The sequence below is a fragment of the Mycetomoellerius zeteki genome, unplaced genomic scaffold, assembly GCF_001594055.1.
Source record: "Mycetomoellerius zeteki isolate Tzet28-1 unplaced genomic scaffold, Tzet1.0 scaffold275, whole genome shotgun sequence".
NCBI lineage: Eukaryota > Metazoa > Arthropoda > Insecta > Hymenoptera > Formicidae > Mycetomoellerius > Mycetomoellerius zeteki.
This window is the reverse complement of record NW_017257255.1, coordinates 452322-464256: the sequence shown is the minus strand read 5'-3', so window position 1 is coordinate 464256 and position 11935 is coordinate 452322. Positions and strand designations below refer to the sequence as shown.

Genomic DNA, 11935 nt, shown 5'->3' with positions numbered 1-11935 from the left:
AACATTTTAATGAATGTAATTGTCAAGTTTTAAACTTAAATATTGATTATTAACAAAGTTATTGTGTAAAATGTAACTAGAGTGCCATAATATACCACCTTCTCCTCTATAAAATATTTTCAAAATATAATTGATTAAAATAGAAAAGCGTAGAAAACATATAATTTTAAAAATCATATAAATGTAACTGTCTAACTTTATTTTTGAAAATAAGTTTCCAAAGAAATACACAAATTTTATCGAAGTTTGTTATATTATGATTTAATCCAGACGATTTGTTGTATATTTTAGCGTGTTATAAAATATTTAATTATAGTTTAATACATTTATTAAAAGATATTAAAAAATTAATAACTAATAGTTCCAAAGTAAACTACTTCTATTGCCGCATTATGTGCAACTAGAAAGACTCTTTAATAAGAGTTTGAACACGAGCCGCAGTTTTGTATAGATTTTAACAAAAATTTGCGAAAGAGAAGGGTATACACTTACAATTTCTTTCTCTTTCTTATTCTATTCTATTTTTTTCTTACCTATTTCCTATTTCTTTTTCTTTTTCTCTCACAAAAATTATTAAAACATAGCGGACCAATCAAAAGTAGCTTTCTTATGTCCAGACTTTTATTAGAAAGTCTCTACGTGTGACGCATGTTTAGTAATTTTCCTGTGAAAAGCAAGCAACATCCAGATATTAAAACTGAGACAGAATACGTTTGTTACGTTATAACAAAAAACTGTCATTTGAATACTTTGAATATCAAGTACTTGCACGCAGTACATGTTGTTATCATTCTAATGTTTCACGCTGCGCGATTGTTCATTATGCAAATGAAAATAATGACATGATGAAAAAGTTACCAGGGACAATTCAAGAAATCTAAGCTAAAGCACTTAACGTCGACACCTCGAGGGAGATATGATAAGAGTAGCTAGATAAGCTTTAGATAAGCTCCTCAATTTCAGAGACATAATAATAGACGCTGTATATATACTCGTTATCAAACGTCAATTAGGAACATTCTATCTCTTTGAGACACTTCAAAATAATTTTGTTGTTTTTTATAGTCAAATTATATAGTAAAATTATTTATATAATAAAATTACTTATGATTATTAGGTAAGAATAATAATAATCATTAAACATTAAAATTGTCATTAAATTTCTTATTTTTCCTAGATGTTCTCAACCTCTCACCTTTATATCTTTATCTGTATCACAAAATTTTGGAAAACTATTAATGATAAATAAAAATACTTATACATTGGAAAAAAATTTGTTACGTTAATTAGAATTCTGATAGATTCAATCCAATATAAATCAAACATTTATAGTTAAATCTATCAAACATTCTAGTTGCGAGAGAAAACTTAGGATAATTAAAATTTTGATTTATATGATCAGAATTCATTTTGTTTGTATTTTTTGTTCATACAACCAGAACATTTTTCTCAGTAAAATTTTTTGAAGTCTCGTATTACTTGGCTGCATTATAATTAAATTAAAACTTCCAAAGCGGATTTATTGTGGGCTACAGCATTATTGACTATTTTAAATGTTCATCTAATTTTTTTCTAATGTCTCAGAATAAATTTTCATACAGCTATCTTTACGCTAGATAACTAAAGATAAGAATAGATGGAGAAAAGCAATATTCAACAATTCGTCATTACATGCAAATTTAAACGAATTTTTTTCTTCAAGATATATCTTTTTTGCAAATGCATGTAAAATTACCTAGATAATAAATAAATTTTTAAACACATACGTAACATAAAATATTCAAATGCTGAAACATCCAAGTATTCACGAATCTAATCTTCAAAAAATATTTGAACTTTTTCTGGAGTTACTAACAGTATGGTGCGGCAGTTGGCTGCTATCATTGCGACCCACGTTGCTTCTGAAAAAGAATCTATATTTAGAGCATGCGCTGGCACAGTGCCCCATGCTTTAAATATTTTCTGTTCGATCAACGAAATGATGAAAATTTTCGTATCTGTGTGGTTGCATAAGTGACCGAGGTAATCAGGTCATGACGCCAAACTACGAGTTTAGATTAGATCTGTCTATAGGAAAAAAAATGTGTGAGAAAGAGAATGGACTCATACATTAGCTACTCTCACATGGTTTTTGGGCACACGCTTGTATTCGCGCGCGAATATCTGAATCACGCAACAGCGCTCAAATCGTCAATGACGAAAGTGTAACTAATTTTTATTCCTCTCTCTTTTTTTTTCAAAAAATTATGAAAATGTATCAAAATTAACAATTCTTGAATGAAAAAATTTCATGTTTTTTGCATATCGTATCAATTTTTTCAAACACGTCAAAAGATTGCTAAACTTTAAAAATCTACCATTTTGAAAGATATTTTTGTTAATCCGTTGTTCGTTTGTTTAGTTCATTATACATTTTTACGTAATAGAACGTAGCATATGACCAGAAATATTCTTCTTAACGTACAGAATATAAGGAAAACTTATAGAAGAGACGATAGATTAATATTCTTCTCTCACGGTTTTGTGTTCCTTCAGGCGTAACTCTTATCTTCTACGCTTGCTTCTTCGCTGGACTCGCGATACTCTTCAGCATTTGCATGAAAGGTATGCTGGCCACTTTGAGCTATGAGAAACCTAAATGGACCTTAAGTAGCAGCATTATAGGTACTAATCCAGGTAATTATTCACTCCGACATGTTTAAAAAGTTATATTATAAATCAATCTGATTATCTTTTATTTTTAATATTACTTTTTGATAATAAATTTGAAAAAATCATATTATTTGATAGAGAGAAATAATAATTTACAATACAGACTTGAATTAACTGGTTTTAATTTTTTGTTTATCAATGCAATCATCAGGCTTAGGATTCCGACCAATTTCGGATAATCCCGATGAGAGATCACTTATTTGGTATAGCGCATCAAATGCGACTGATATACAAAAATGGACGCAACGCTTGGATCAATTTTTGGAAAGTGAGTAATATGGAATCTATTGACTTATTTTCAATAATGGCATTGCTGTTAATTCATTAGTGTCATTAATATATATATGCATGAAATACTGATTGTTAGTAATACATTAAAAAAATTATTAAAAAGATATTTACATATTTTCAAAAGATCTAATTCCATTGCACAGTAGAAATATGATTAATATTTTTCCAATTTTGTTAAATTTAAATTTAAATTAAATTTTCGAATTTCTCTTTAATTTTCGCAAAATATTGTTATATAATTTAAAATACATAAATATCAAATATAAATGATATTTATAAAAATATATAAATATCATTTTAATACATTTCTTCAATTCATATATTAAAAAAAAATATTCTTTTCACTTTTCTGCTATCATTAAAACAATTTTTCATTCTTTCATATTATAAATTAATCATAATCCAACTGTGTTTCTGTTACTTACTTAAATAGACTACATCAGTCCATCGCTTTTGCCAAATGGCGGTAGGAATCAACAAATCTGCAGTTATAACAAGCCAGCAAAGCCTGGTAACGTATGTGCAGTTGATGTAAACAATTGGGGACCATGTTCTCCGAATCAACAATACGGTTTCAATAATTCGGCACCTTGCGTTTTCATTAAACTTAATAGGGTAAGGCAGCAATATACGCACAAAATCTTTTGCTAAATCAGATCATATAAGATTAGAATAGAACGTATCTTAATTTATCTATTTTTTATAATATATTTTCTTAATTATCGTAAATATATATACCAAATATTCAAGAATATTAATAATTCGTTATCTTGAAACATTTATAAATATTGTGTAATTACTTTTAATTTATCTATAAATTTATTCATAAAAAATAAAATTTTATAAGAATTCATATCCCATACACTAAAAATGTTCAAATTATCACAGAAACAGCCTAAAAATATCTGCAGGATATTCGATGATATATTCAGGATATTTCTGTGTGTGATTAAAATAAAGCAATCTAACAATAGCCGTATCATCTAAGAAAAATTATGTAGAAAAAGATTTTTCAAAATATATATTAATTAAAATCACTTTTTTAATGTGAAAATTTTATCGTACCTACTTATACACAATGAAATATCGTATACCTTGTACCTACACTTTGATTGTTGCAACATTACATAAACAAATTTGTTTAATAGAGATAATAGCTTGTAACACTTTACGTAGGCCACCCTGTATAAGATTTCTTTTAAAACTTTTCAAAACGTTATTTTTCAGATATACGGATGGATTCCTGAGTATTATAACGATACTCAGAACTTGTCGCCCGATATGCCAGAGAGCTTAGTCAAATATATAAAATCAGTCGACGCTTCATGGGTTAGTTAGTCGGTCAGTCAATTATATTAGTCGATAAACTAAATCTGGATCGAACAAAGATTGGAAAGAAAATTCATCATTTAGATTCGCAATCTGTATTGGTGCATTAGTCTATGAATTCTTTTAGCGTTTCTCAACGCTAATTCAATTTTATATTTAAAGCTTAAAAATGAAGAAACAAAAGATTAAAATAAGAAAAGTATAACAAGAACATTCAATAAAATAGGATACAACTCATTTTTATCTTTGTTATTTATATTTAGTCTTCGTATTATCTGTTTATTCAACAGCCAAACGAGAATAAAGGTTGTGAATCTTTATTAATTGTATATATTTTGTCTGTATGTGTATATTTGTGAGATACGTTCGATCTACGAATACATATATAACTAGAAATTATAAAATCATTATTTTTTGTTCAATTTCCTCGTTCTTTACTATAATGTTGCGATAACACAACTCTTGTTATACAAAATGTTATATATATATATATATGTATTTAATAGATATACTATCGGTATTTGTATAAAATATTTTATAAACATCACATAACAGCAGATGTTTATGCGTATATGGTATAAAAATAATAGAGAATACCTTCCTTTGAAATGCAAAGTGTAATTAGATTAATTTAAAATAAAATTCAGATTTAATCAAAGAAGTTTTAGTATATAATACAAATATATAGCATATGTTTAGTAATAATTTTTTTCAAAGAATATTATCTAAAAATATTGTTTCTTAATATGCTATTTAAAGTTTAAAGGATTTCCAAAAAACTTGGAAATTTGAACGAAAAATTCAATTAATTATTATTTACCTTTTTGAAAATTTTTTTCATAGAACTTTAAATAAAATTGTGACATCAAAACCTCACATAATATACAATTCATATATTTCTCACATTGCAGCTAAATACCGTATGGGTATCTTGTAAAGGAGAGAATCCTCATGACCGAGAAAATATCGGCGAAATTAATTATTATCCTGACGGACATGGTTTTCCAGGATTCTATTATCCATATGAAAATATTCCCGGATACTTAAGTCCAGTCGTCGCCGTTCATTTTGTTCGACCAACAAGTAAGTTAATACTAATTCAAATATCAAATATCTAATATCAAATATCTCCTAATATGACAAGAATGAAAAACGGGATTGTTTATTTCAAAAGAAGATTATAGAATGCAAAAAATTTCAAATTACGGTAACTCAAAATTTTCATATAAATAATATTGTATTATATTTTATATAAATAATATATCATAAAACAAATTCGTTAATACTTCTGGCTTTTAACAAATCGTTTTTGTAGCATTCAAATATTTCCGAATGTATCAAGCATAGTTAAATTTATCCCAATCTTTCACAATATAATTTTTTTCTGATTTCCAACATGATGCAACTTAAACACATATTGTGTACGGATAAATAATTTTTTTTATTGAAACTACCAACACCGACTGATTCACGTGACTTGTAAGCAAATGACGCACTCCAGATGAAACCGGTAAAAGCCGGTGTGTTGCAGCACGTATCGGTCGTCGAAAGGTGTCATCGGCCTGCATGCTCACTTAAAGCTACATCATGGTTTAATTTCGTCCTGTTTTAATAATCTTTCATAAATCGTATATTTTTTTAAATATCTAAAATAACACATATGTAAAAATTGTGACAATATTTTAGATAATATTAAGATTTCATATATTATTTTATACATTATGCCGTAGTGTATTTCTATCTCTGATTGACTTAATTATGATCTTTATTATTATTAAGCAAAATAATAAAATATTATACATTGTTATAACTTAATGAATTACTAAATTTATGTACTTGTTTAATGGAATGTTTAAAGTATGTTAAAAATAAATCATTTTATGCATTTTGCGGAAATAAAAAATGCTTAAAATGGATTTTATTATAATGACAAATATTATCTATAGTATGTTATATTCGTAGATATAAATGACTTTAAAAATATGGTAAAATGTAAAACAATTATAAGATCTTATTGAATATCAGTATTTGAAAATCATTAGGTCGTGTCTTAATCGACAAGATGAGAAGAATAGACTGCTCAATGCTGCACTATTGTGTATTCAAAGTCATGATTTCATTACAACTTATATAATAAAAAATTTAATTTAATAAAATGTTTTGATACAAATGGGAAATATCCCATTTGTATTAAATCCCATTTGTATTAAATTTGAGCCTTATTACCATTATATAAAATGTTTTGAATCTGTTTATATAAAAATGTAAAATACATCCCGAGTAGCATATTGGTGAGATGTTCGTTGAACATTGGCATGCATTAGGGATATATTGGGCCAATATTACGCCAATAAATTATGCTACTACGGATGCAAGAGTACTTCACGAAAAGTTTCATTCTAAATCGAATTTTTTTTGTAGGGAACCAGATCATCAACATAGAATGCCGGGCATGGGCGAAGAATATCGAATACAGTTCAATTAGATCCGAAAAGAAGGGTGCAGTACACTTTGAACTGATGGTTGACGAATGATTGTACGTTACAATCGTCGAGATCGTCCTCGACGCATCCCTCATAGTTTTATCATATTTTTCGAACAAGAAACCGTGCACAAAACAAAAGATTCGAATGTACGTTACTTCGTATATGGATCTTCGATCACGATGACGGACAATTACTCGTGCCTAGAAAAAAATAGTAGATTAATAAATTTGTTATCTTTTAGAGATATTGCTCACCTATGTAATTAACCAATAGGAATTCTTGCTTATCGAGCTACTAATTCGAATTTTTAATCTTAGAAAGCTTTTTGTTGCTTTAACAAGAAAAATGCCTTTTGTTGACAGGTACGTACAAACAACTCAGTGAGAAATGACAATAGAATCGACGTCGAAATTATCGAATCGACGTCAAATCGATGTCGATTCCATTATCATTTTTCACTGGGAAGATACTAATCATGAGAGATATATAGAATATGATTGACTTTTATTCAACGGAGACGTTTTAAATTCATAGCGTGTCATTCATATTAATCATTGTATATAGTTTTTAGTATTAAAAACTTATCACTAATTAAAAATTAAACAAATTACATAATTTGAAAATCTAAAATAATTTTACTATAAATTAATTTTTTAAATATTTATTATCTTTATATTTTGGCTCCCTAAAAAATGTAAAAGTTCAAGAAATTCAAGCTAGAATAAAGCTAAGTTAAAATTTAAATGTTTCAGGAAAAGGAGATTTAGAAACGTAAAAAAAATATTCTATGAACGAATTATATGACGTAAGAAATTAAGGAATCAGTTCTTCTCTTAAAATGAAAATTTTTTTAAAACTGTAACTTTGTCAAAAATAATTGCATTGATATTCGTAAAAAATATTGTTATAAAGTTTAAGTTACATTATTGATAGACAGATATAAATTTATTGTTTCCCTAAGAATCATAAACGCCATTTAAAATTTTTTATTATCTCACATAACAAAACTTAATTTAAACGTAAACAATAAGAATCTTAATTTAAACTTAACTTAATCTAGCTTAATCTAATTTAACCTACTCTAACATACTCTAAAGAGCGTACACAAACACATTGATCTCTATTTTCTTTCCAATTACCTCGACTTTAAAACCACGTTCAGATTTCTTTATAATACATATATTATACATAAAATAACGATCTTTATAGCAATAAATGTTCTTTGTTAATTTATTATGCTGTAAATTTAATATTCATATTTTATTAGACATTTTATAATAAAAATATAAATGTAAAATATATTTTTATTCATTCAATTTGAAAATAAAAACTGATAAATCGATAATACTATAACATACTGTTATTTTTTGACAATGATGATAATTTCTAATACACAATTTTTATTGAAAGAATTATATTTTATATTTTATAACAATGTATGAACTATTAACCATACAGTAATCGTCGAGAATTCATTAATTCTTATACTACCTCATTATTATACTGATTTCAATGCGATTATTTCGACAGAGTTACAGCGAAATTTAAAAGTTCTTTTTTTAAAAAGGGATGATTATTTATTCTTTCACATAATATAAATAAAAGTTTTCATAATCCTGATGAAAAAAATTCTTATGATATCTCATAATTTTTTTAAGAATTACTCACACATATTTTAAATTTATAAAGATTTCTAGAAATACCTTAAATTTCTTCAAATTTTATAAGCTTTTTTCAGAAATGATGAATTTAAAATTTTATAATATTTCAGAATTCATACATGCATATAAAGAATTTTATAAAAGATATAGACTTTTTTAGTTCTTTTGAAAAGTGTTATAACTTGTATAAAGATCTGAGAATTGTCTAAAGAATTATAAAATTACAGAAATTCTTAAAAATTCTGAAATTTATGTAGAAATACTGAAAAACTACATGAAGAATTATAAGAAAATTTTTCACCAGAGTTTTAATAATTTTGTTTAGTATTTGAAGATCTATACACACACAGTATCAAAAGATATTAAACACACATTTAAAAAAAAGTTGACAACAGATCATCCAAAAATAACTAATTTTCGCATTAAAATATTGTTTTGAAAGTGAAACATGCAAGTTATATAATTATTTTTGGAGTATCCTATATACCTCTTATTATCCTATTATCTTGAATTATTTGTACGTATCAACTTAGAATTAAATAAGATATAGATATGCTCGAATTGTCCATATGAATAATTTGCTTGCAAAGCATCCTGGTACTTATTGAGGTGTAGGTATAATAATATAAATTGTACAGAATGAAATAATATCGCGTTCTATAATAATTATTTTTTAAATAAACTTCAATGGTGGAAAAATAACTCGACGTACAAGTATAAACGTCTTTTTAAATAAGTGCAAGCATTGTGTAATCGTTAATTTATTCGTTGCGATTATGTGTTGATGTTAATTTATTATCCCACTCCTTGGCGCCTCTGTAAACCTATTCTGTATGTTATAAATCATATAAGTAAATTATACAAGAGTAATGTTCTTACATATATTACGGACATTTGCAATATTCAATAAATAAATTTATCTAAATTTTAAAAGCAATAATCTATTAAAAACATTAGGTACACATATATTGTCCCACGTGAGCGATGCTTATGTATTCTTACATGTGAATGAAGATTTTGGGATTACGCACAGCAATGTGATATCTGTTTGACAATATGACAAATCATTGCTTTTAACATTTTTTTTTCTTCTGTTTTGTCACAAAATTTTTTAGCGTTAATATCAAATTTTCATATGTATTATACAATAGTATAGAAACGCGTAAATAAATGTAGTGTATTTCTATTTTATCTATCAAGAATAATGGAAAAAAAAGTATTTTTATGTACCACAGCTAAACCGGTTAAAAATAAAATATGACAAACGATGAGAAAGTTTGAGTAATTAATATATTGCGATATATTTCGCATTTTATTATATAAGGTGTATTTATGTTAGCATAGGATAAAAAATTCGATTCTATAGTTTGCTGTTATTCTATGCTATGTAATAAATACGACTTTTATAATTTTGAGAACATTATTTTTCGATTAATTTTCGCAACATCATGTATATTAGTCGCAGTTCGATTCATACTTTCCATACTCGTGAGCATCATTTGTCCTTGTTTAATCTTAATGAGAATATGAAAAATAATTCCAAGCGTTGTGAGTGTGAATCGGACCGCGGCCATTATTTTCACTTATACAATTTAATGATAATTAAACAGTGTATTTAATAAAGGAATGAATAAAAAAATAGAATTTTTTAATTTTCCTTTGTTATTAACTAAAAATTGGGCTCAAATAATTACAATTTCCGACTTGATGTAATACATGAATTGTCCGCTGTATTATATGGATTCTGAGAGAAAGCTAAAATTTATTAGCTGCCATTTCTTAAAAATATTTTCACGTGTAGATTTAATCGCAAATAAATCGCAATTACATAATAAAAAACAAATTGACATCTATAAATATCTTAGTATCAATTAAACTAACATATACCTTTTGTCATTAATCCTACCATTAAGCATGAGTCATTTAGTCATTACGCTGGCTTAACATTTTCTCTTTGAGTCAAGCCATTATATTTATTTCTATATATTTCAAATCTATGAACACTATTTCTGTCCTTTTCCTTAAAGAAAAGAAAATTATCTTATTTCTAAAATAATTTTTAAATATTTAAATATTTTAAAATTGAAATTTAATTGAAATTAATTAAAGAAATAAGAATAAAAAATGGGGTATATCAAAATTTTTGCTTGTTTTAAGTCATACTTTTTATGTTATATTTTATTATTGAAAATCTGTTTCTTTATTATATGTAATATAGGCGTATGATATAGCATCAATTTATTAAATTACATAAAAATTTTTTAAGTCTGCATAGCATTTTATCAGATTTTTCAATATTTACACAGATACTACGATGATATTAAATATCTTAAATATATTATCGTGTTTGATATACTTGCCAAATTTGTTTTAAATTCTTTATTTGTAAGAAATATTTATACGGTTACTATCTATTTCGCGATCCTTAATTTCTACTTGACAAAATTACTGACAGACACGTTCCAATAAGGTAAAAAATATAATATTACCTGAGACCATATTAATTTCTATAGTGTCATTTGAATATTAAAAAAGGCTTCAAAATTGTTCGCCTGATTATAAAAAATCTATCCAGCTATTATTATATATATGTATATATGTATATGAGTATATTAAATAATTCCAAATGAGATTCTTTTATATGCTATTATGTTGGTCGGTTTTTATATGTATAAATTGCGCTTATGAGCAAAGGAAGGCACGCGTAAATAATTATACTTCTTTAAGATTTCATTCTACTCTTTCATTCGTTCTCAATTGCACAAAGGCGAAATAAATTCGCGCTTATGAGCAAATGAAGGCACAAATCTCTGGCGATTTTTTAGAATTCTTTATATAATTTTTCAGAATTTCCATATCAGAATTCCGTATCAAAATTTGTTAAAATTCCCGTACGATTTCAGAATATTTTAGATAGTTTGTCAGATACTTTATACAAATTAAAACACTTGAGAAATATTGAGGAAATCTACATTTTTTTTCTACAATTTTTTATATATGTGAATTCTGAAATATTCTAAGATTTTTCATTTTATAATTTCGTTCTATAGTTAAAATTTCTGAAGAAAACTTATAAAATCTAAAAAAATTTAAGGCATTTTTCAGAAATTTTTATAAATTTAAAGTATATTCTTAAACATATATTATGAGATATTGTGAAAAATTTTTTTCACCAGAGATAGAGGATTATAATTCTTTGAGAGTCTATTGTTCCATTTTTTCATTTTTTTTCAATTTGCACAGAGGTAAATTCATAAAAAAATTTCTTTAATCTGCAAATATGCAGCTAATCTCAACGAGAATAACGGCATTAGATATAAAATATACATTACAGACACAATTGTAGTCAAAATTGGGAATACTAACATTTCTTTTTCACACAAGAAAGATAATTTTATGAATGTTACGGATAATAAAACTATTACATTCTTAGAATTCTTAGGAGATAATTAATTA

At 26.0% G+C, this 11935-nt stretch overlaps 1 protein-coding gene across 1 annotated transcript in view; it reads left to right on the top strand.

Annotated features, from left to right (window-relative positions):
• Positions 1-7382, top strand: part of LOC108724106 (sodium/potassium-transporting ATPase subunit beta-2) — a 17076-nt gene extending 9694 nt beyond the window's left edge. Inside the window, exons 2-7 of the mRNA XM_018450279.1 lie at positions 2536-2676; positions 2864-2980; positions 3437-3618; positions 4231-4332; positions 5244-5415; positions 6754-7382. Coding sequence (XP_018305781.1) covers positions 2536-2676; positions 2864-2980; positions 3437-3618; positions 4231-4332; positions 5244-5415; positions 6754-6866 — 827 coding nt within the window. The 3' untranslated portion in view covers positions 6867-7382. The remainder of the gene's footprint in view (positions 1-2535; positions 2677-2863; positions 2981-3436; positions 3619-4230; positions 4333-5243; positions 5416-6753) is intronic.
• The last annotated feature ends 4553 nt before the right edge of the window (positions 7383-11935 follow it).